The 24,412-nt window shown below is 51.7% G+C and overlaps 1 protein-coding gene across 1 annotated transcript; it reads left to right on the forward strand.

Annotated features, from left to right (window-relative positions):
• The first annotated feature begins 181 nt into the window (after positions 1–181).
• SLC9A6 (solute carrier family 9 member A6) lies at positions 182–24,045 on the forward strand. Its single transcript, XM_074147389.1, has 16 exons — positions 182–499; positions 7,232–7,431; positions 7,843–7,920; positions 8,519–8,595; positions 9,544–9,656; positions 11,879–11,984; positions 16,299–16,440; positions 16,668–16,773; positions 16,998–17,086; positions 17,304–17,417; positions 18,978–19,089; positions 20,292–20,445; positions 20,615–20,645; positions 21,851–21,930; positions 22,543–22,648; positions 23,770–24,045. The coding sequence occupies exons 1-16, from the start codon at positions 247–249 to the stop codon at positions 24,043–24,045; spliced, it is 2,037 nt and encodes a 678-aa protein (XP_074003490.1). The 5' UTR covers positions 182–246.
• The last annotated feature ends 367 nt before the right edge of the window (positions 24,046–24,412 follow it).

The following is a 24,412-nucleotide window of genomic DNA, read 5'->3' on the forward strand; positions in this document are numbered from 1 at the left end:
CCTTGCCGCCCCCCGGCCCTGACACCTCGACGGCCCGACCGCCCCCCGACAAGCCCCCAGCCCCCCCCGCCACCGGGGCCGCCTTTCCTCCCGCACACCTCTCCCGGAGCCGCCCGCCCCTTTCCCCCTCCGCTCCCCCGCCCCAGCCCTGTCCCTATCCGGGCTCCCGCCGCCTGTCCCCGCCCCGCAGCGCCTGCGCCCAGCGCCGCTTCCTGGTGGCGGCGGGGTCGGGCCGGTACCGGGGCGATGGCGGGGCCGGTGCTGGCGGCGGCGGGGCTGTGGGCTCGGGGGGTGGCGGGCGGCGAGGTGGTGGCGGCGCGTCCCGGGGCGCTGGAGGAGGAGATCGTGTCGGAGAAGGCGGCGGAGGAGAGCCACCGGCAGGACAGCGCCAACCTGCTCATCTTCATCCTCCTGCTCACCCTCACCATCCTCACCATCTGGCTTTTCAAGCACCGCCGCGCCCGCTTCCTCCATGAGACCGGGCTCGCCATGATCTACGGTGAGGGGCAGCACCCCACCACCCCCCCGTACCTCCCTACCCTACCCCGGCCCACCCCATGCACCCGCCTCCGTGGGAAAACCTGGCACCCCCACCCAAACCAGTCCTGGCTCTGCGCTGGGGCAACTGGAGTGCCTGGGTTGGCCACCTACTTTCAGCCCACCCTTCCCTTCGTGGGTACCCAGTGGCCCCTCACCCAGGGGCTATGGCAGGGCTCCTTCCGTGGGTGAAGGACCCACGGGGACCCGGGGGGACACTCCACATCCCCTCCCAGCCATAGCTGGATACTCCTGTCCCGGCTCGCCCCATGCCCAGCGTTGTTGCTGGCGGGAGGGTTGGTTGGGTTCCAAACCCCGGGTGTTGAGGGCTCTCAAGGGCGGCATTACTCCCAGATCTCCGGCGGTGAGGAACTGGTCAGCTTTTCCCAGGGCGGCTGCAGCATGGGTGAAGCTGGTGGGGGTCAGGAGCTACCACATGCCAAGTGGCCTCAAAACCACATCACCCAGCACCAGCGAGTCCCACTTACCTGCTGCAGGGCAAAGAGTGGGGACTTGGGGCAGGGCCTGTTGCAACAGGACAAGGGGTAATGGCTTTACATTGAAAGAGGGTGGATTTAGATGAGATGTAAGGAAAAAAATTTTTTACAATGAGGGTGGTGAAACGCTGGCCCAGGTTGCCCAGAGAGGTGGTAGATGCCCCATCCCTGGAAACATTCAAGGTCAGGTTGGACGGGGCTCTGAGAAACCTGCTATAGTTGAAGATGTCCCTGCCCATGGCGTGGGGGGGGGGGTGGACTAGATGGTCCCCTTCCAACCCAAACCATTCCATGGTCCTATAGGTCAGGCTTTGCAGTGGTCAGGAACCTTGCGTACCACGCTGGGGCCAGAGGTCGTGTTTCCACCCTATGTGTAGGGCGCCTGAATTTCCAGAAGCCATCCAAGAAGAATGGAGAGGCCATTTGGGAAGATACTCCCATCCTTGGCCTTCCTCAGGGACCTGTGGGCCCAGAAGCCTCGTGTTCTGCTGCTCAGGGACCTGGGCACATGAGCTCCTACTTTTGGGGTTCCTCCTCCCTCTGCGACAGGAGCTCTCGGTGAGATGTGTTCCCACAAGAAGTGGAGCAAGGCTGTGGGTCGGGGGAGTGGGTTTGTAGCTGGTTGGATTTTAATGGTGACCTGTGGTTTACTGAGGTGACGTGACCTCATGGAGTGGCCTGAACCATCGTATGGAGATGCGGTATGTGGCTCTGCCCGGGTTGTCTAGCATGACTTGGGAGTTCAACCAAAGCAGGGCTGGGAGTTGTGCTGGGGGAGTGATTAATGCTGCTGTGGAGCCTTATCTAGGCAAGATTTGTTGAGTTTAGGATTGAAAAGGTGTCTTCTGCTAGGTGCTGCGGTTCATGTCTCTTCTCTGTGCTGTCCTTGCCCTTGCTGGTTGTGGGTGATGTGCGACCAAGCTCCATCAGAGCAGCAACGTGGCCGAGTGAGTCCCCCACCCAGCAGAAAGCCTTACTCCGAAGGCTCTGACTTGACCCGTTTGGGCTGTTGGCTTTTGTGACCCTAAGTTTCAGTTAATTGGAGGTGTCCTTCCAAACGACAGGGTGGAGACACTTGCGTCAGCCCAGGGGCACAGAATACTGGCCTGCCTTTTCAGAGTCTGCTGAGGCAGATGCAGGCGCTGCTGGCCTCCTGCCCGGGGCAGGGGTGGTCACCTCCCAGGGACGGGAGCTACACAGTGGCAGCACGTGCTTCCAGCATGGAAGGTCTTCCTTCTGCTGCCCTGGAGCTCGCCGACACACAGACTTTCTAATCCTTGCATCCTCAACCTTGTTCTTCTTCTCTTGGAGTTTTCTTCCTCTTAGTCCTCCGTCCTTCCTGACCCACCTGATTGCTCTCCTTGTTCTCAGGGGACGACCCGGGTCATTCTGGTCTCCTGCTGATCCGTAAAATGTGTGTTTTCTGTCTGCTTTTTTGCAGACTGTGCTTAGAGAATCGCTGGCAAAATTGGTGTTGTCATCTCTCTGGTCATGCAGAAAATCCCAAGTTTTTCTCTGCTCTCCAGGCTTGTGGCATTTGCTTCTCAGGTTGTGACAGCTGCTGTAGGAAAAGGGACGTGTGATTTCCCAAAGAGCGGCGAGATGCTGGTGTTTTACGGTGACAGCTTCAAAGCTGCAGGCAGCAAAGCCGGGTACTGCTGCTGCTGGGCTGTGCCCGGCCCCCTGCCACGCTTTCGGCCCTGGGGAAGTCTGCGGGAAATGTGGAAGTGCTGCAGCAGGCAGGCTGCAAAACACACCCTGAAATCTGGGCAGGAGAAAGCAATTTGTAAAAGCTTGTCTTTTCCTAATTGGAAAAAAAAAAAACAACCCACCCCAACAAGCAAGTCAAAGAAAAATTCTGTACGTACATCTCTTCTTGCTGAAATCCATCCGAGTTTCCTTGGGGGGCTGTGTTTTTACTCTAAGTTATAAGGCTCTTGCTCCGGGTGGATTTATATCTTACAAATCACGCTGTAGGCTCAGAGCGGATGCTCCAGAGCTGGGCACAGCCTGGACTCATCTCACAGAGAGTCAACAGGTGTTTAGTAGTCCCTAAGCTTCATTTCAGTGTTTCAAATGAGGTTCACACTTCGCAGGTACTCAACATTTAGGATGATTAATTGAACAGTCTTGTTTCAGTTCCTCTTGGGGCCTGACGGTGGATGTGGCAGGAGCTTCTCTAGAAGTTTAGTTTCCTTGTACTTGTTCCCGCTTGGCCCCTGGATTGCATATGTCTAAATTGCGTGTTGTGAGGTTGTCCTCGGTTGCTCGCTAGATTTTTCTTTCCTTTTGGTGTCCAGATTAATGCTCGCCTGGGGATCCCGTGTGCTTCCATTGTTGTTAAGTTCCTGAATGGTAATATATTAGTCTTCATTTAAAACCTTACCTCGGAAATGTTCAGCAGCACCTTAAAAATAAAAACCAAACCCCATGGGCTTTTGTTCTTTCTAATGAAGTCGGGAGAAAAGCAATGGAAATAATCTCCTGCACTTTGCATAAAAGAACTCAATTAATTCACCAGCTTCGCCTTTAGCTTCTCTACTCCTTGCAGCTCTCAGCTGGCAGCTTCCTCAGTGTCAGGTTCCCTCCACTCCGCTCCCTCCCAGGGCTCAGTTTTGTAAAAACCTTTGGCTTCCAAAGCATGTCGGTACTGGTGGAACGGCTCACGGGTTGCTGCTAGGACGGCCCTTCGAGGGCCAAGAGAGTTGGAAGTATTTCCTAAGAGAGTGTCCAAACCAGGAGGACCTACGTGGTCCCCTGGGCTTGGTCCAGGCAGCCTGAGCCCAGAACTGGGTTTGGTGTCTGAAAAAAACTTGGCGTCCAAGTCAGGCTTGTCCCAGGTGCCTTCAGCGATCATCGTTAGGTGGGGAGGGATGATTAGAGCTCCAGCCTTGGGCAGGAGGGGCTGGTGGTGGTGGTGTCATCTTAACGGTGGTGAAGCAATTGGCTTTAAGCAGTGCACGATGTGCTTTCCCCGTGAGTAACTGGTGGTATCCCTGCGTGGGAGCATGTTGCTGGCGGGTTTGCACCCCCCCAGCTCCTCCTGTGGGTCTGTATTGGCACCTGAGTGTCTCTTCCCACCTGGGTGGGAGAGCTCTGGGAGCCCCCCAGGCACCCTGTCACCAAGTAAGAGAAAATGCCTGATTTTTGCAGCCCCAAGCACAGCGGCTTTGCCAGCTTGTGGTCGGTTTATACGTCCCTTTTCCCTTATCCTATTCCTGGCCAGGGTGGGAATTCTGCAGGCAGGGCCAGGAGCAGCTGCCCGGGTAATTGAGCCGGGGGGGACGAGCAGGGGTGCTATGGGATGTGGCACTGCTTTGGGATGGGGATTAAGAGCGGAGAGGCAGGTGGCTCAGGATCATTCTGAATTCCCAGCAGCCATGTCCCTCCGTCCCTCCTGCCTCTCATCTCAGAGCCTGGGCATTTAAAGGGATTGCTGGATGGGCTTCCAGCTGAGCAAAGACAGGCAGCTGCTGCTGCTGGAGGTTTCGTACTCCTGTGTGAAGCTCTAAAATCAGCATTTTTTTAAAAAGAAAGGCTATTTAAAAGCCACCCCAGGCAGCTGTGGAGGCCACAGAGCATGGTGTCTGAGGTGCTGCCTGCTCCGTGAAAGCGGAGGAGGAATTCCAAGGGTAGAGGGTAAATAGCTCTCCAGTCTGGCTTTCCCCGCTTTCGATTGAACTCTCACTGTAACCATTTATAGCTGCTTAATGGCCATAAGCAGGTATAAATAACCCTCTGAAGCTCACTTTATCCCGGTGAAAATTTTTGTTGTCTCCCCTCAGGGGTCATCATCTTCTGGGTGCAAGGGAGCCAGGGTGTTTTGTCCCGATGCTGTGGTGCTGTGCACCCCCCCAGCCACATGCTCCTGGAAATAGGTGCTGTGGCATCTCCGTGTCCTTGACATCCTTGCCTTCATTTCCATACTTTTATTTCGGGAGCACTGGCCGATCACAGGAACTAAGAGGCTGGGAGAAAAGTAAGCAAAAGCATTCCTCTTTGGTGTCCCCTCTTAGCGATGCTGGTGTCAAAGCAGCTCTCGGATGCTCTGCACAGTGTGATGTCCCCTGCAGCAGCTTTCCTTGCCTGCTTGTGCCGAGAGGGACCTTTTCTGCTGTCAGGGCAATTCCATGCCAGCAGTGCAGGATAAATCCCAAAGCGTGTGGTGAGCACATGGTTGACTGTGCATGCCTTGAAAGCATTGGTAGCTTTGTGAGAGGAGCTCAGCTCTGCTGCAGAAGTGCCGTGTTGGGCCAGGGACTGGGTTTCGGGTGCACCCTGGTCCCTGAGATGAGCCAGCTGTGTCACCGGTGTGATGGGTGAGCAGCCGTGAGTCTCTGTCTGCGGCCGATTCTTCTGCCTCTGCTCATGGGCTGGATGTGTGCTTGGGTGGCCCTGCTATGCATGACATCCCTGGGGGCTGGAGGTGGGGGCTCTTCTTCTGACCATCAGCAAAATGAGCAAATCTCGTCCTGGAAAACTGCTGTCAAGGGGAGAGAAGGCAAAAACCAGGCGGCAGATTGGGAACTGTCTGCAGGAGATACTGAACACCCCAGGGCCCCTCGATCTCCTGCCTGGCCATGGCAGAGCCCAGGATCTGCTCCCGTGAGATGGAGGGAGAGTTGGGGGGGTTCAGCCTGGAGAAGAGGAGGCTCTGGGGAGACCTTCGAGCCCCTTCCAGTCCCTAGAGGGGCTCCAGGAAAGCTGGGGAGGGACTCTTGATTAGGGAGGGGAGCCATAGGATGAGGGGGAAGGGTTTGACACTGAAAGAGGGGAGACTGAGGTGAGATGTGGGGAAGAAACTCTTTGCTGTGAGGGTGGTGAGAGCCTGGCCCAGGTTGCCCCGAGAAGCTGTGGCTGCCCCATCCCTGGAGGGGTTCAAGGCCAGGTTGGAGGGGGCTTGGAGCAACCTTGTGTGGTGGGAGGTGTCCCTGCCCGGGGCAGGGGGTGGGACTGGATGGGTCTTAAGGTCCCTTCCAACCCAAACCAGTCTGTGATTCTATGATTCCCTTCAGTCGCGGTTGTGCCCTGCCTGTAGGAAAGCACAGAGCAAGATCTTAATTAAGGCAACAGTAAAGAAGCGGGAGCGTCCTGGGAGGCAAATGGAGAAGCCTTCCCAGTGTTGCGGTCTCCGTTTAGTTCCCACGTGTCTGAAAGCTTTTCATAAACGTGTGGTTCAGAGGTGGGGTTAAGATCCAGCATTTCTGTGGCGGCTCAGCGCTTCCTTTTATTGAGTAGTTTCCAAACCCTTTTGTGCCGAAGGCTACGTGGAAGGGTGTCCCATGGGACGTCCCTCCTCCCCAGCCTGCAGATGTCAGAAAGCTCAGCCTGGAGAGCCCTCAGCACACCGGGCCGGTGAGAAGGAGCCGGAGGAGCCCGTGCTGTGCAAACGCTGTTAATCTGGATGCGAGACACGAGAGCACAGCTAATCAGCTGTGCTGCAGATGACAAGTGCCATATAAATCGCTGGCTTGCAAATTAACCCCCCCCACACACTCCTGCGCAGCAGCTGGGCTGGAGGCAGTGTTGGCTCCTGGGGCTGCTGCTCCTGGGGCAGAGCTGAAGCTTGCTGGGGGCGAGGAGCAGACCCAGGTGGTGGGCCTGGATTGGGAAACTTCCAGGGGGATTGCTGCTGTGTGCTGCGAAAACTCCCTGGTGGGGGAGGAGGCTCTGTGGTGCTGCAGCATCTTCTGAAGGATGCTCACCATCCTCAGAACATTCATGGTAGTTGCTTGGTACCTTTTTTTTGATCTCCGACAAAAATGACGGGTTTAATGTATTTCTGTAGTGGCAAAATGTGATGCTGTCAGGTTTTATGGGTGCAACATGCATAGTTTGGGCATGTGTGAGCAGCCTTGCCCAGGTCTCCAGCTGTGTGCCAGCAATGCCAGGGTCCTTGCCTTAGGAAAGCCAGCATGCCCTCGATGTCAGTTTTCCGCTGCTCTAAAGCAAGGGTCTGACATTGCTGGGTAATTGCCTTCAGGACCAGTCCATGTCTGGTGCTAGAAAGCCCGCACGAGCATGGAGCATTTGCCTGGCCCATGGGAGGACGCGGGTGGTTTAATATCACGTGGAGAATTATTTGGATGGTGGTTGAGCAGAGGGTCAGGATCCCGGCATGCCGGATGCTGCATCCATGCTCAAAGAGGTGGGTCCTGGGAGTTTGCTGTGGCTGGTCTCACTGTGTCCCTCCACAGGGGTCCTGGTCGGCGTGGTCCTGCGCTACGGCATCCATGTCCCCAGAGATGTCAACAACGTGACGCTGAGCTGCCAAGTGCAGACCAGTCCCGCCACACTGCTGGTGAATGTCAGCGGGAAGTACTACGAATACACCCTGAAGGGGGAAATCAGTGCCCAGGAGCTCAATAATGTCCAGGACAACGAGATGCTGAGAAAGGTAAGGGAGTCAGCGACTGGAGAGGTGAGCGATGCTTCCCACTCCCTCCATGGGGACCAATCCTGTATCTGCTGGATTAAGTGATTATTTTTAATTATTTTTTTTATTTTTTAACTTCAGTCAGATAGTGATCAGCTATAAAATGTAAGTTGAATGCAACATAATGGAACCCTAGTTTCAGCTGATTTTAATTGAAGCTGTTTAGGCTCTGGGCTCTGTCTTCAAAAGGTCCTGGACACATCCTCAGTGTTCACCCGTCAGCATTTCATCTGGCGGGAGTACAGGGTTCCCTCCATATATTTTATATGACATTCTTATTTGTGTTTTGTCTTGCAAAGTCTTAACAAACCAGTTGACTGTTGGTTGTTTTTTCTTGTTTTTTTTTTTCTTGTTTTTTTTTTTTCTTAACAGGTGACTTTTGACCCTGAAGTATTTTTCAACATTTTGCTTCCTCCAATTATATTCTATGCAGGCTACAGCTTGAAAAGGGTACGTGCCTTTACAGCGCCTACGTTTTTAGTTCCTCTGCCTCCAGAGCATTTTCAATACTTGAGAGTGCTTTAATGCTTGCTCAGCAGGCCGTGGTCTCGTCCGTCCCCCTGCCCCAGGAAGGGTCAGCGATTTCAACCATTTCCAGTATGGGTTTGGGCAGAGGTTTTGAGGTCAGCGGGGCCATTTCAGCCACCCCTGCTTTTGAACCACGTAGGAGGGTGGGAAGGTTTTAGAAAGCAGCAGCTCTCTGAAATGCTGATTTAGAAGGAGAGGAAAACGATCCTCTTTAGCTTGCGGGAGAAGGAAGGAGGAATGCTGCTGGGTTAGGAAATCAGTTCCCAGGACTTGGAACAGCACCTTATTAAATATGCAGGTACAAGAACACGGTACTTGTTCATGTTTATAAATGCTGCATTAAAATCTGCTGGTCTGGCAGTGTACCCCGTTGTGCTGGGCACTGTTCCTGTCCAGCTCATGGCGTTTGAGCTGGGTGTGAGCTGCATGGGTGAAAATAATATAAATATTGAAATAAATAGTTAGCAAAATATAATTCAGTGGGTTTGTTGGTTTGTGGTTTTTTTTCTCCTCCTTCTAGAGACACTTCTTCAGAAACTTGGGATCCATCCTAGCGTACGCTTTTCTGGGCACTGCCATTTCTTGCCTGGTGATCGGGTGAGTCGTCGGAGCTGCTCTGGTTCTTCCGCAGGGGCTGAGCCCTGTTCGGGGGCTGTGCTCTGAGCCTGGAGCTGCGGCCGCGAATCCTGGCCCTGAAAGATGGCATGGGCTCTCTTCTCCTGCTGCTCAGCAGCGGCAAATAACGCTCGTTACTCTCCAGACTTGCCCTGTGCGGGCAGGGCGATTGCTGTCTAATTATGTAGTGCTTTCTCAGCATCCCATGCAGAATACACATGGTGAGGAAAGTTTCACACTTCTCTGAAGGCTGTCCTGAAAAAACAGTCAGTAACTTCAAATTATTGAGAGCACAGCCCTAGGAAGCGTGAGGCGCGAGAGCAGGATCCTAAATGCGTGTTCTGTCCTTACTTGCTGGAAGTAGGTGCCTGTCGAGCGCTGATTGCCTTTTAGATTATTTATTCCTGTGTGCAGAGGGAGCTGGATGATTCCCGCTCTGAACAGTAGCACGCTACCTGGTGTAGGGTGTTTTCCACTTGGGAGGCCTGTGGATTCACGCAGAACTCAGCATCCTCATTTTCTGTTGCTCAGGGAAAGTTTCGGCCATTTCGAAGTCAGGCCAAGGTCATCCCACTGAAAAACCTTAATGTGAAATGCTGCAAAATGATCGCGAGACCCCATGAGCCTGGCTGCTGCCTTTGCTTTAGTTCATGTTATGCTCGTGGAGGAGTTTGGGTCCCAGTTCCTCCCCGGTGCTGTGTTTGTGGTCCAGTGTGGTGGGTGCTTTGGTGTGTGGTCCCACACTCGCGTCCAGACCGTGGCCCTGGGGTTTCACCGGGCTCAGCCCATCCCGTGTTCCTGCGTTTGAGTTAATCTGGGGTTAATCAGATTGATTGGGGGATTAATCTGGCAAGTTCAGGGGAATTGAGCCCATTTGAATGTCATTTTAATGCACTACAGAGATGAGTAATTGCCTCTTCTGATCACCAGCTCTGTTGTGTATGGCTGCGTGGCGCTGATGAAAGTCACTGGGCAGCTTGGGGGAGACTTCTACTTCACTGACTGCCTCCTCTTCGGGGCCATCGTATCGGCTACTGACCCAGGTATGTTAGATGGTTATTTTCCCCCCCATTTTACCTATTTGATCCGTTTTGAGTTGTGGGGAAGGGGGGAAGAAAGTCCGAACCCTGTGAAGTTCACTCTTTCTGAATTTTGGAGTTTATTTGCAACATTCCCAGAGGTCAGATTTGTTTCCATGCCTTCTCATTTCCTTCCAGTTACGTGTAATACTCCTTCCAGACCTCTGCTTCCAAAATCTTTGTTGGCAGTGAAGTCCTAGCTGTCTCTCTCTTGACTTTGCTGGGTTTTGGGAACAGGTCCACTGTGTTTCTGCCATCTTTTGCCAAGGGCTGATGCAGAACAGGACATGTAACACAGGGAGGACTCCGTTGACAGTTTTAGCTAGTTGAGCTGATTTCCTTCTGCTTATGTTTGTGTGGGATTTTGGAAGGTGCTAATCTAATTGGAAGTTGCTTTTAATGAGCAGTACTGAGGACAGTAGTGACAGCTTGGTCTGCTGAAGCACTTTGTAAATCAAAACTATGAAAAACACGCCCGGTCTGATTGAATTTCACATAGTCCACAATTACTTTTACACAGTAGCTGTTTATTTGCATGTTCCAGCTTCACCTGAAAGCACAGGACCACAGAAAGGCCTCTCCTTCCTCCTGCCCTGTGCTGAACAGGGCTTAAATGTCTTTCTTTGCAGCCCAGGTGGGGGTTGGCAGCATTACCCCTCCCCCCCCCTGAGTTGCAGTGGTTTTGGGGGATCTTTTGAAATGCAGATATTGGTCAGTTTTGCAGGGAAGGGAGAGATTGCACGCCCGGGTAGGCCAAGTCTTCTGCCCTTTTGAAACAAGTGCCAGTGGCTGCCGTTTTCAGATGAGTTGGGACTTTTACCTGCTCATCTTGACAATGAGTCATTTCTGGTTTCAAAGGCAAAATGAGAAGCGTTGTTCATATATGCATATTTGCAAGAATAACGCTGCAGAACATAACCTGCAGCTTAATGTGGTAGCAGCCACATCTGTCTGCCAGGTGGATGTGCATTCCCCATGAGTTTTTAATAACTTATTTTTGATATTTCCCTAAGATTTGCCAGGTGGTGGTGTGGCTATTACTGCTGATATTTTTATTAAAAAAAAACCAACTTAAAAAATAAGCTATAGTGATTTCCCAGCTTGTCTGAGCGTATCTTGGATGGGTGTGCGTTCAGGCCACCAGTTCCTTTAGCTCTTCCTGTGTGGCTGTGAGGTTGAGCATCCTCCCCGTAGCTTAGCTGGGGTGTTGACATGGAGAGGGGGGCACGTAGCGGGGAGTGCCTCACAGGCGTGATGGCGATGGGGCAAAGAGACAGTAATGCTTAGAAATGCTGCAGACGATCTGTTGGTGTCGCATCCCTTCTTCGGGCTTCAGAATAGGAACAAGAAGATTTCACAGGTAAAAATGGGAGCATTTCCCTGTGCATAAACGGGCCAAACCCCTTTCAGTGCGCACAGATGAGTCCCTGAATGCTGTTTTAAAGGACTTTCACAGAAGTTGGTTGGACTTAGCTCAGCCTAAGCCGTGTACGATGCACCATGAGTTACATCTTGCTTGCTTCAGATGTTGTGATGTTTTTGCAAGGCTGATACACAAAACCTGCTGCGTTTTCATTATCTCCTTGGAGCTGCTGGGCTGCGGAAGGGCTTGAGGGTGTTCTCATCTCTGTCATGTGGCCGTAAATCACAAGAAACCCCCACGTGGGGTTTGGGGTGATGCCTGGCTTTTTCCAGTTAGGTCTGAAATGTTATCACATCTGTGCTGGCACTTCCAGTGTGTCAACCTGTGTTACATCAGAGGATTTCTCTCGGAGTGTCGGAAGGAAAAGACAGCCGTGTCCTGGCCTTCTGCGGGTGGAGGAAGGCTCTCCCTGATGCTCTGAGCTAACAGCATCCCGAAAGCTGGCTTGTGTCAGCGTGGTACTGTGGTCCAGCCCACGAGCTCAGAGCCTCAGTGAAGCTCAGAGCAGAGTTTGCTCATGTCTGCCGGCTAAAAAAATCAATGGACCTAATGCCCAGGGTGTGTTTTAGTAAAATGAGGAGGAGGGAAATGATAAAGCAAATCCAAATCTGAAAGGAGACTCTCGAAGGGAACACGGGGGGCGCTGGCACCATCACAGCAGAGTGGCACAGATGTGCAGCTTTCTAAAAAGGGGTGTTTTGTCTTTGATTACACCAAAATAACTGCACCTTTTTCAATGTCTCTCTATTTTTCTATTTGTCAGTGACTGTTCTTGCCATATTCCATGAACTCCAGGTTGATGTTGAGCTGTATGCCCTTCTCTTTGGCGAAAGCGTCCTCAATGATGCCGTTGCCATAGTGCTGTCTTCGTAAGTGTGTTCTGTTTTTATTTTTAATTGTTATGTATGTTACATGTCAGGCATTGGGGGGAGCCACTCAGCCTTGCTCCTGTGAAATAGGAGCATTGGTGTTTGCAAGAGCAGATTTCCATATTAAGTGTCCCCAGAAGCTCTAGTGCCCTTCTGATGCATCTCCTCGTTGCACACCGCAGCTTGGGATTGTGGGTTGTCCTTACAGCTTCCCTCTGCATGGTGGATAGTTTTGTTTTGCTTTTATGGCCAGTTGACCCAGCCAGAAGGAAAAGGGAAAAGCCTCGTGTCTGCTTTTCAGCCACAGGACCCCACTGTAACCCCTTGCTGATGGCTTTGCTCCTACCTGTCTTCCTTCCCATCCACAGATACCTGCTTTTGTTTAGGTGGAAGTAGTTGGTAAAGCAGCTGTTTCCTTTCTCTCCCCATTTTCTGTGCATTAAGAAGATGGTATTCCTTACAGCTGGAGTAAACACATGGGAAACTTGCTGACTTTCTAAAGAATGCTTTATATTCTTTAGTATTTTATGTCCCCTGCACATAGGACGTATTTTATCTGCGTTTTCGCTGCGTTGTCATCACAGGAATTTGTTTGGAAATATATAATATCTGCACTGGTGACGGGTTAACATATAGCCAAGACTAATGCATAAAATATTTTTGGAATACTTGTCACTCCGCCGGGCTGGATGCATGGGCGTTACTGAGGTGGAGGCAGCAAGGAACATATTGTGAGCTTGTATCACCACCTGCATGAGTTGTATTTACTGAATTGAGTGTTTCTGTTGAGGTTTCTGGAACTGTTTGACTTTCCTGCTTGGGCTTTTATGCTGGAGGTGTCACCGCTGGTATGAGAGCAGATGCTGGAAGTGTCACCGCTGGTGTGAGAGCAGATGCTGCACAGCCTGGTCATGTTTAAGATGTGATCCTGAGCGGGGAGGAGAATGGGGTCTTCCAGTCCCTGCTGGAAGGTTCTGGGTAGGAGTGGGTGGGTTCAGCAGTGGAGCAGTGAAATTTGGGGTGGGTCTTCATGCACGTCGGTGACTGCGCCGTGAGCACTGGTTTGCCTCTTGCACTGTTTCAGTACCACCTCCATAGCTCTTGCTCTGATCTCCTGCCTTCCTCTTTCTACAAACTGAGTTCAGTTCACTCCCCCTCCCCGAAATAAGATAATTTGCACCAAAACAGCAGCCCCAAGCTGCAGTCAGCAGCAATTTTGCTGCGAGGCCTGTTTATTTGTGCAACATCCTGACTTCTCAAGGGCTTCTCAGCAGTCAGTCCATACCCATTTTAAAGCTTCCCATGGTCTTTGTATTCACAGTCATCGTAAGCAGTGTAAGGCAGCCCTGGTCAGCACGGCGAGGGTCGGTTGGTGCAGGTATCTTGGGGACAGCCTTGAGTCATCTAAGCACAACCACGTCTTGGGTGCAAGGAGGAGGTGTGGGCCTCTTGCTCCGGGGAGGGGAGCTCCTCTGAGAGCAGCCCAGAGCTCCTACTCATGGTTCCCCTTTTTTAAATTTAGTTTGGCATTTGCCTGTTTCACAGCAGAGGTGTAAGTGGGGGAACCCCACGGGGACGGTTCTGCTCCCACAAGCGGAAGACCTGCTCCCCAGTTAGGAGAAGTAGGGGTGAGTTGGGAATGAACTGGGGTGTTTCTGGGCGGGTGGGCTGTGTTGATGGGTGGGGTGACAGCTAGTGTTGGTGCTGCCTCGTTGCCAGGGTGAAGAGGGGTTCCAGTCGTGGCCAGCTGAGTGCGTGGGTTCGGTGATTGCCTCAGGAAGCACCATCGGCTCCTTGCCAATGGTCCTGCACCTGGGGAGGAATAACCCCGCTCAGTGGTACAGGCTGGGGCTGACGTGCTGGAGAGCAGCTCTGCAGAGAGAAACCTGGGAGTCCTGGTGGACTACAGGATGACCATGAGCCAGCAATGTGCCCTTGTGGCCAAGAAGGCCAATGGCATCCTGAGGTGCATCAGGAAGAGTGTGACCAGCAGGTGGAGGGAGGTCATCCTGTCCCTCTGCTCTGCCCTGGAGAGGCCCCATCTGGAGCACTGGGTCCAGTTCTGGGCTCCCCAGTTCCAGAAGGACAGGGAACTGCTGGAGAGGGTACAGCAGAGGGCTATGAAGATGATCAAGGGACTGGAGCATCTCTCTGCTGAGGAAAGACTGAGAGACCTGGGGCTGTTCAGCCTAGAGAAGAGGAGACTGAGGGGGATCTCGTTGATGCTGAGCAGTAGCTAAAGGGCAGGTGGCAAGAGGATGGGGACAGACTCTTCTCAGTGATGTCCAGTGATGGGACAAGGGGCAATGGACCCAAACTGGAACTCAGGAAATTCCATCTGAACATGAGGAAAAACTTCTTTCCTGTGCGGGTGGCAGAGCCCTGGAACAGGCTGCCCAGAGAGGTGGTGGAGTCTTCTCTGGAGATATTCCAAACCCCACCTGGATGTGTTCCTGTCCAACCTGCTCTGGGTGACCCTGCTTTGGCAGGGGTTGGGCGAGATGATCTCCAGAGGTCCCTTCGAACCCATTCTGTGAAAGCGAGCACTGAGGGCATCGTCCCTGTGCTGGGGGAGGACAAGGAGCTGGGGCTGGGACTCCTCCATAGTTTCTACCAGGAGCTGGGTGCCCTGAAAGCTCCTCTCCTTCCTGCTTTCAGTCCCGGATGAGTGTCTGTTCCCGGGGAGCAGGATCCATGCCTTTCTGTTCCTGCCTTGCGCTGGCCTGGCCTGGCTTGGCAGGAGGAACTGGGTGGAGGATGAAGAGGAATTGAACCCAGAACTGAAAGCTGGTGGGCAGTGATGTACTGAGGCTGCGGTTTGTGAGCAGGGGGGTAAATGCAGCCGCAGGGTCTCTACCCACCTCTTCCGAAGGGAGTTTCCACAGGGGCTAAATGCCACAGGGAGCCCCATGGGCAGGGACAGGGGAAATAAAAAGCGCACAAAGGGCAGCTGGAAATAGTGTCTTATTAGCGATGCAAAAAGCAAAACCAGAAGGAAAACTGTAAGGGGTTAAAAGACAAAACTGACATCCAAAGAGTTGGTTATGGAGGGGAAACAAAACCAGTCTGGATTTAAAAAAAAACCACAACAACCCAAGCCCCAGAATAAGAGCACGTTGGTGAATGGGAAGGAGAGGATGGGATTGACGAAAAAAACTAAATCACAGGGAGAAGCTTGCAGCTTGCAGTGTAAAAGACAATGCAGGAAAATGAAACATATTAAAAGCAGGAAAGTTTAGCAAGGGAAGTGACCTGTGACATGCTGGAAAGGGGAGGGTTGTCATTCCTGTTGCAAAAAACCGCTGGTGTGTAGTCAGGGGAGAAAGCTGCAGGATGTGTGCACAAGGCAGTAACTTTCCATTCTGGCATAACTCAGGAAGTTAAACAGCAAATGTTTAAAGTTCACATCCAAGAGTTTTAACAGAGCCAGCTGAGGGATTGCTAACTAGGAAGTTAATGTTTTCAGTAAGTTTACATCAAAGAAAGTGGTGTAAGGAGTAAGAAGTTGACATTACAATGAGACTTAAGAGATGGCATGGGGACCCCTGTACCTCAGCCTTTCCAAATAAAACATCAGAATGGCTGATGTAAGGCTTGGGAGTGAGGAGGGAGCAGGTTCAGAGATGGCATCAGTGCAGCATCCCATCCTCATCAAGGTCTGTCGAAGTTTGGTGGATGAAGATAAAAGCGCTGCTGTAGTGAACCGGCACCCCTCTGTTTGCCTTGCTGCCCTATGATATTGTCTCCAGAACTGGGAGCAGTGCACAATCACTGTAGTGCATGTTAAATGTGGTAGAAGGGCACAACTGACAGTTCTCCAGGGGTTATTCACATCAGCCTCTGTGGAGTCAGCGGAGAGATGTAGGCTTCCCCCTTGAATGCCTTGTGGTCCCAGCCTGCCTGACTTTATAGAGAGCTCATGCCAAACCCCCAAAATACCATCATAAATGGTGGACTGTCACTTAGCAAATGGATTTGCTGGAGATCATGCAAGAGACGGGCTTTGAGCTGACGCTCTCTAACATCTAGAAGGAGCAAATGCAGAGCCGTGCCCTGGAGGGGTGGCTGGACAGCGGAACGCCGGCCAGGAGCAAAGGGAACCCCAAACTCCCCGGGAGAGGGAATGTGCCACTGTGTGCTGCCATCCTGGGGGGATTGCAGTGTGGGTGTCGGGTTTTGCCTCCCTGATTTCTTGGGCTCGGTGTCTGCGGCTGTGGTAGCGCTTTGCAGAGCTCAGGTGGCACCGTGGAGGTGCCTCTCTGTCCGGACTAAGGAGTGTTTTGTTCTTGTGTTTGCTTTCCCTCCCTCTTTCAGTTCAATCGTGGCATACCAGCCGGCAGGCGACAACAGCCACACATTTGATGTCACAGCGATGTTCAAGTCCATTGGGATCTTCCTGGGGATATTCAGTGGATCTTTTGCCATGGGAGCAGCTACTGGAGTTGTGACAGCTTTAATATCCTTTTTGTTGGTTTTTCCAAGTGTTTGCATAGCAGCTTCTTTTTTGTCTGCACTGCATTTCACCCAGATCCAGTGTTTCATGATTTTTTTGCCTAAATTAATGAAAAGCAATGCCATAGTCTTTTTACGAGGAGGCTATGTAGTGTTGCTGCAATACACAACTGGATTTGATACCCTCTCAGCCTACAGTTCCTCTCCACATTGTCCTTAACCATCTGCAACGTCACCAAGTTCACCAAACTCCGGGAGTTCCCGTTGCTGGAGACTGGCTTGTTCTTCCTGATGTCGTGGAGCACGTTCCTTCTGGCCGAAGCGTGTGGCTTTACAGGCAAGCTCCAGCACAGCCCCGCGCCTGGGACAGAGATCTGCAGGGACCGTGGACCTCTTGAGTTTTGCTTCTCCCACATCGATTGCAGCTGGGGCTTTCCCTCTGCTTTCAGAAGTTTAATTATTCTGGGTTCTGGGGTTATTCCATTAAGTTCCCTGCACTACTGGGGTGCAGCTCAGCTCCCTTTTCATCACCAGGGTCTAACGTGGTGCTCTGCTCCCCAGGTGTGGTGGCCGTGCTCTTCTGTGGGATCACACAGGCCCATTATACCTATAACAACTTATCTACAGAGTCCCAGCACAGAACTAAGCAGGTGAGAGCTCCTCAGCCTCCTTCAGCTTCTCTGAATTTCAGGTTCAATATTTTTTCCTTCCCTCTAGCCAGAATTAGGTGCATCTGTCTTTCTACAGGTGGATTTTACTAGGGTTGCTTCTGCAGAAGCACTTATTGCGTGATGGATGGGCTAACATGTTTTTCTTGTTAAATCTATGTTATGTCTAACTCGCTTTTAATTTGTTTTTCTCTTTCAGTTGTTTGAGCTTCTGAATTTCTTGGCAGAAAACTTTATCTTCTCCTACATGGGACTTGCTCTGTTCACCTTCCAGAACCACATCTTTAACCCTACCTTCGTGGTGGGGGCTTTCGTATCCTTTGGAGCCCATTTTATGAAACAAGAAAAGAAAGGGGAGAGGTGCCTCATTCCTAAGTTGTGTTTTTCATTCAGATGCGTGGGGTTTTTTTCAGTCAGTCTAACTTTATTTTTAAAAGGGGATTTTTTCCCATGTAGTAGTCTTTTTGCTGGTCATTTTAAGAAGATGGAGATTCTTTTCTCAGCTTTTCTGTTTGGCCTTTTTTCCCCCCATCTTGTCTCTTTTTCTCTTTTTGTGGGCATTGGAATTAGCTGCTGCAGGGACTCGGCGTTCAGTGTGAACGTGGTGCTGAAGCACTGGGCTTTGTCTCATGGCAGCGTGGCACCAGGGGACCACTTGGTATAGCCGTATATTTCCTCTTTTCTCTGCTATTCCTTTTGTTTGACCCCCAAAAAAGCTTTTTTTTTTTTGTTTTTTTTTTTTTTTGTCAAGTAGCACAGTTAAAGCTACAGTGGATGGCTCTGAATGATGTCATGAGAAAGGATTTCCAATTCTGCGGGCTGATGCTAACGGAAACAAGCTATCGGCCCTGGTATGTCTCAGAAAACCAAGGATTTTGAAGGAATTCTTTTCCCATCACAGGGAAACACTTTGCAATGAAACAGTTTTATACGAGTAAATTAAAATATTATTACCTTTGCCAGTGCTGGCGCATGGGTTTGCGGCAGGGTCTGCTGAATCCCCCCACTGAGCTCTTGCGGGGCTGCGGTGGGGTGAAGGCAGCGAAGAGCAGGGGAAATGCCCTTTTGGGGCGGCTGGATTGAAATTTATGCTGTGCCTCTTCAGTAGGAACTGGCTAACTCACTGATGAAATAGATCATTCATGAGAGAGATCATGAAATACGTCTCTTATGCAAATTCATGATGTTCGGGAAAGAACGTAAAAGCTGGAAGTGTTTTCCATATTATTCAAGGCTGCGCTGAATACTGGCTCCAAGATTATTTTTGCCATCTGGGTGCTGGTATTAAAAGGCACAGCTTCAAAGATAAAAAGCAATATGAAGGGGCTGGTGATTCTTGTATCTCGCAGGCTATGAAAACAGAAAGAGTATTAGGATTTTTTTTTTTTCCTTCTCAACTGCTGCTGCTTTCGTTTTGCTGAATAATCTTTGGGAACGGGACTTGGCTTAAAGCTTCAAACCCAACTGTGAAGTGTGGGAATGTCAGAAGGGTTGTGGTAGCTGCGATAACTTGGGCTTTGCAGAGGACAAATAGTTCTTGGAGTGGAAAACAGACCTGGCAGGGGAGAGCATACAGTAGGACATGGTGGTTTTTGTCTCCTCTCACTCGTCCAGCCTGTCCTCTCAGCATTTCCCTTGTTTATTTGTGCTATTCGTGAATTGCAATGTGTACTTTGCTTTGGTGAGGCAGTCGCATGTCCTTCCCACGCTGCTGTACCACTTGGAGCTGGGTTATTATCTTTGCATCCAGAGGACCCATGTTTCTGAGGCTCCCCAATGTTTCCGTCAGGCAGTAGAAATTGGCTCTGTGAGCAGAGGTGGGATGCGGTGGGAGACATAGGAAGAGCAATTTCCTTAACATGTGCAAATACAGCTTGCTATCTTCCTAGGAAGAGCTGCCAATATTTACCCACTGTCATTTTTACTGAATTTGGGGAGAAGGAATAAGATTGGAACAAATTTACAGCATATGATGATGTTTGCTGGTACGTTACTGTATTCAACCATGTGGCCCATCTGCGCTTCCTCGCCCCGTGAGCACCTGGAAATGTTCCTTATTCAACTCTAAATCTTTTATGGGCAATATCTGGAGAAGAGGCTGGGCAGGACAGGGCTCCTGAGGATCAGTGGTGTGAATGCCTTGGTTTTGAGATGTAGGAACAAGTACAGACACAGGCTGGGCAGAGAATGGATTGAAAGCAGCTCTGAGGAGAAGGACTTGGGGGTGTTGGTGGATGAGAAGCTCAGCATGCCCCAGCAATGTGCGCTGGCAGCCCAGAAAGCCCCCCGTACCCTGGGCTGCATCCTCAGCAGCGTGGCCAGCAGGGCGAGGGGGGGGATTCTGCCCCTCTGCTCCGCTCTGGGGAGACACCATCCCCTTCCCCCTGCACAGTGCTGCCTCCAGCTCTGGGGCCACCAACATCAGAAGGACACGGAGCTGTTGGAGCGGGGCCAGAGGAGGCCCCGGAGATGCTGGGAGGGCTGGAGCCCCTCTGCTGTGAGGACAGGCTGAGAGAGTTGGGGGGGTTCAGCCTGGAGAAGAGAAGGCTCCGGGGAGACCTTAGAGCCCCTTCCAGTCCCTAAAGGGGCACCAGGAAAGCTGGGGAGGGACTCGTGATCAGGGAGGGGAGCCATAGGATAGGGAGGAAGGGTTTGACTCTGAAAGAGGGAAGATTGAGATGAGATGTGGGGAAGAACTTCTTTGCTGTGAGGGTGGTGAGAGCCTGGCCCAGGTTGCCCCGAGAAGCTGTGGCTGCCCCATCCCTGGAGGGGTTCAAGGCCAGGTTGGAGGGGGCTTGGAGCAACCTGGTGTGGTGGGAGGTGTCCCTGCCCGGGGCAGGGGGTGGGACTGGATGGTCTTTAAGGTCTCTTCCAACCCAAACCATTCTATGATGCTATGAATGAGCTCCTCCTGCCCTGTGCTTGAGTGGACAGTGTGGGGCAGGAGGAAGATTTGTCTTTCTGGGCTGGGAAAGAGTAGTGATAACCCCAGCTTTCACAGCATATGCTTAAGCTTAAATCATCACTGTTAAAGTGCTGTGGTCTCCTCTGGTGGTGGATGTCCTGTCAGAGGGACAGGACCCTGCGTGGGGCAATGTGATGTAAATCCCGAGTGGGGAAGCCTGTGGTGGGGTCAGCCGCCTGTACCGTGAGCTGACACACTCCTCTGACCTCCCTTCCCTGGCAGGGCTGCGAGGAGCCATGGCATTCGCCTTGGCCATCCGCGACACGGCCACCTATGCCCGGCAGATGATGTTCAGCACAACGCTCCTCATCGTCTTCTTCACGGTGTGGGTTTTTGGAGGGGGCACCACGGCCATGCTGTCCTGCCTGAATATTCGGTGAGTGCGGTGCTTGCGGGGCTCGTGTCCCCCCTTGTCTTCTCCCTTTTATGTTAAGGTGCTCAGTTTTAAGAGGTAAGAGGAAGATTGCATCCCTTCTTTCCACCCGGGCTGTGGCATGTCCCTGGCATTGCTTGTGCTAACCCTGTCCTTGTTTTCTCCTCTGCAGAGTCGGTGTGGACGCAGATCAGGAGAACGTGGTGAGTGCCTCTGCAGAGGAATTTGTGCTACATTTGTCAGTAAAAGGGTTACATGGAGACCCTGTGAATGCCCCTCTGTGTCCTGCTCCCTTCCAGCTGCAGGAGGGTTTTTAGCTCCTCTGGTGAAAGAGCTGACAGTCAGCAGGAGTCATGGCTTTTCTGTGCTCTCTGTGGTTACGCTGAGGCTTGCTTTTATTCACTTGTTAAAAAGGGCATAGAAGTAACGCTGGACTGTTTGGTCAGTCCATGTTACTGCCATGATACATTCAGTCTCTCCATTGCTGGGTCTGAAATAAATATCAAAATGTGCATGACACAGAGGCTTTCTGCCTCATCCCAGCACCCAGGGCAGTATGGAAATTCCGTTTACTGACCCATTTTATGTAGCATCTTTCATCCCTCTGTTACCCACAGGTCACCTCTCTTTTGCCCCCCTGGTTCCTGTGGGTAGTTATGTGGCAGCCCAGGAACCATCGACCGCGCTGAGATAAATGCTGGAGCCCTGCAGCCTCAGAAGCTTTCCTGCCCAGTAGCCCCGAGCTGTCTCGCTCGTGCATCTGGAGCCTGGCCATGCTGTAGCTCTGCTTGGTTTCAGTGTGGGTCCTGCACCTTGGAGGTTCATTTTATTCAGAGCCATTTGTTGGGCTGTTCACCTCCTGGAGAGAAAGAGTCAAATGCTAAAGGCAGCCCAAGAGCTATAAATCTGAAAGCCAAATTTCTGTGATATATGTACTCGTATTCATAGTCCCCTCCAAACAGTTCTATATTTTTTTCTCTGACCAAAAGGAAGCCAGGAGTCCCCCTAACATACGATTATTTGCATGCAAAATTCTCAGGCGAGATTTGATGGAGGTTGGACCTGTTGGTCACTATTAAATGTGATGTTTGGATGCAGCTGCTGGCTCCGAGGCACTTTAAACCCTGGGGACAGAAACTGGAAGGCTCTAGCAGAAAAGTGGTTACTCTGTGCTTTGATGCCACCTCCCTAAGGCTGTTGTACGCTGCTAAATGCAGAGCACAGTGCTGGTAGCACCTTCAGCCTGTCGTGCTGTGAATGTCCTTAAACTTGCTGCAACCCAAAGGTTTCTTCTGAAGAGGCAGTGTGAAGGTGTGTGTCTTCTTATGTCCCCATGGGGGTAACTGGGGGCCTCACCCAGGTCGTGGCACATTGCCCTGCTGCTGTTTAATGTCTTGCTCTCCCACAGGGTGTCCCGGAGAGTGAGAGGAGGAGTACGAAGGCAGAAAGTGCCTGGCTCTTCCGCATGTGGTACAACTTCGATCACAAGTATCCTTGGATGGTGGTTGGTGTGTGCCGTGCCAAATCCTGTCTGTCCAAGCAACTCCGTTGACTTGGAGTGTGACTCGCTCCCCACTCAGCAGAGGAGCCAGGGTTTGCTTTCCTGTCACGCTGCTGACTTTTGATTTGCACCTTCTCGTGTCTGCGGCTGCGAGGAATGACCATTTCCATCCACCATTAACTGGGAGTGCAGCAGTAGCTAAGTTCAAAGCTGGGCTCTCCCAGGCTGGAAACCCGAGGTCTCCTCGATGCCTGTGGCAGGCGAGCAGGAAGGGCAGAGGGTCTTCTCATTTGTCACCCTCTCACTAGATGCTTTGCCATCAGTTAGAGGAGGAGCGATTTGCCAGGCTGAGGCACAGGGTGATAGGTCAAGTGATGTTGCCAAACCTTTTCTTACGGAGACTGTGCCCTGGTCTGCTCATGTCCTGCTGTTTGGTTGCATTCGTGTTCCTCATCCCTAGAATTTTTGTGCTTCCAGGGACTTGTGTTTCTTTCCTTCCAGCGATTTCAAGACACTGAATCCCTTGCTGCTGCCTCTGCATCCCACCCCTTGACCTGCTGATATCACCCTATTCCTCTTTTCCTTAACCCTCTCTGTAGCTATCTAAAGCCCCTGCTGACGCATAGTGGTCCTCCTCTGACGACCACGCTCCCGGGGTGCTGTGGGCCTGTTGCCCGGTGCCTAACAAGTCCGCAGGCATACGAAGTGAGTCCATTGGTGTCCTTTCTGTTGCGGTGTTGGTGTCGGTTGACACGTTTGTGTTGCAGCTTTTGGATGCTGCTCTGCAGCATTGAGCTGGGAGCCTGGGGGGAGGTCAGGTGCTGTGGCTGATGGATGAGCTAATTCCCGTGAGCATTTTGCTTTTCCAGCTGACTGTTTGGTCATGAAGGGACTTGTGGTGTATTCATGGTGGTTCCTCAGTGATGGGCTCAATGAAGCTGTCACAGGTTTCCTTCCCATTCCCCATCCCCAGCTGGGAGGACACACAATTTCTCCATCCCCTACGTCCAGCCTTGCAACTGAACCATTCTTGCAGCTTGCCTTCAGCTGCATCACTGGCAACTAAAAAGGTTACCAGCATCTGAACCGGGGCTGATTCTCACAGAATCATAGAATGGTTAGAGTTGGAAGGGACCTCAGAGATGATCTAGTTCCAACTCCCTGCCCTGTGCAGGGACACCTCCCACTAGATTTTCTCCTGAAATGGTAAAGCGCCCTTGTTTGAGCAGCCCAGAAGGGCAGCTTTGGAGAGCACGTATGCAGTGCCCTCTCCCACCATCGCTGCAGAGCCTCTGTGCATCCGTGCTCTTTGAGGGGCTGGGTTTGCTGGTCAGGCTTATCCTCTTTTGGCTCTGGGGGTGAATGATGCCAGCAGGGCTGTCCAGCACGGCCTCGGCACTTGGGGCATCGTCGTGCCAAGGAGCCCCTTGCAGCAGCAGCTCTCCGTGGCAGGAGTTTTCCTGCCCTGCCCACAAAGTATCAGCATCAGGTTCCCTGCACCAAACAGAGATGGCTCTGATGGGTCGGTGATGCGGTTCCTGTCGTCGTGGGTATTTTAGTCCTGACAAAGCCACTCAAAACCGCATTCCCTATATATCTGGCTATGGCATCAGAAAGAAGAGCCGAGAGCGCCCTCTTTGGCTGTCTGCAGAGAAGTTGGTGCGCTGTGCGAGTCTCATAGGCTCAGAGATATCTGGTTGTGGTGATGGTGCAGGAAGAGTCTGTGATTTGGTGCCTCTCTCTGCTCATTCACCCCCACCGTGTGATTTCAAACCCAAGCTCTTCAGGCAGAGTTAAACAGCATTTTCGTCCTGTTTGTTGCCCAGAATCAAGAGCAGCTGAAGGACGATGACTCCGACCTCATTTTGAACGATGGGGACATCAGTCTGACCTACGGGGATTCCACCGTCAACACCGACTCCGTGGCGTCCAGCGGCACATCACGGCGGTTCGTGGGAAACAGCTCAGAAGACGCCCTCGATCGGGAGCTTGCTTTTGGGGACCATGAACTCGTAATCCGGGGAACACGCCTGGTCCTTCCCATGGACGATTCGGAACCACCGTCAAACGTCCTGGATAACGCAAGACACGGTCCAGCATAAGGTTGCTCGGTTTAATTGACAGTAATATTTGCATATATGATCAAGAAATATGTACTACCTAAAGTCTAATGCATGTCTCAAAATGTCTAAGCTGTATAAATATTATTTATATGGTGTCAGAAGAATATAAATATTCTCTGCCAAGCACTTGTAAAGAACAAGCTGCAAATTTAAGTTAAAAACTGTGTTGACTGCACTATGTAGGATGGAACTGTTTTAGCATAAGAGTCTTTTGCACACAGTGAGCTTCTTTAATGTGTGATTTGACGAAGGGTTTAGTTCCCAGTGGGGTAGGTAAAGAAGCTGACTCCCTGTTCATCCCTTGAACCTGGGAGAGGAGGGTGGGGAGGTGCTGGTGAGCACTGGA

The sequence above is a fragment of the Numenius arquata genome, chromosome 5 (assembly GCF_964106895.1).
Source record: "Numenius arquata chromosome 5, bNumArq3.hap1.1, whole genome shotgun sequence".
NCBI classification, from domain to species: Eukaryota; Metazoa; Chordata; class Aves; order Charadriiformes; family Scolopacidae; genus Numenius; species Numenius arquata.

What these genes read in the sequence shown, in the direction of transcription:
- SLC9A6 (XM_074147389.1), top strand. Translation starts at nt 247, where the DNA reads ATGGCGGGGCCGGTGCTGGCGGCGGCGGGGCTGTGGGCTCGGGGGGTG. An exon ending in CGTATCGGCTACTGACCCAG is followed by an intron (nt 9,657 to 11,878) that starts GTATGTTAGATG and finishes TCTATTTGTCAG; the next exon opens with TGACTGTTCTTGCCATATTC. An exon ending in CCTTCGTGGTGGGGGCTTTC is followed by an intron (nt 17,418 to 18,977) that starts GTATCCTTTGGA and finishes GTGCAAATACAG; the next exon opens with CTTGCTATCTTCCTAGGAAG.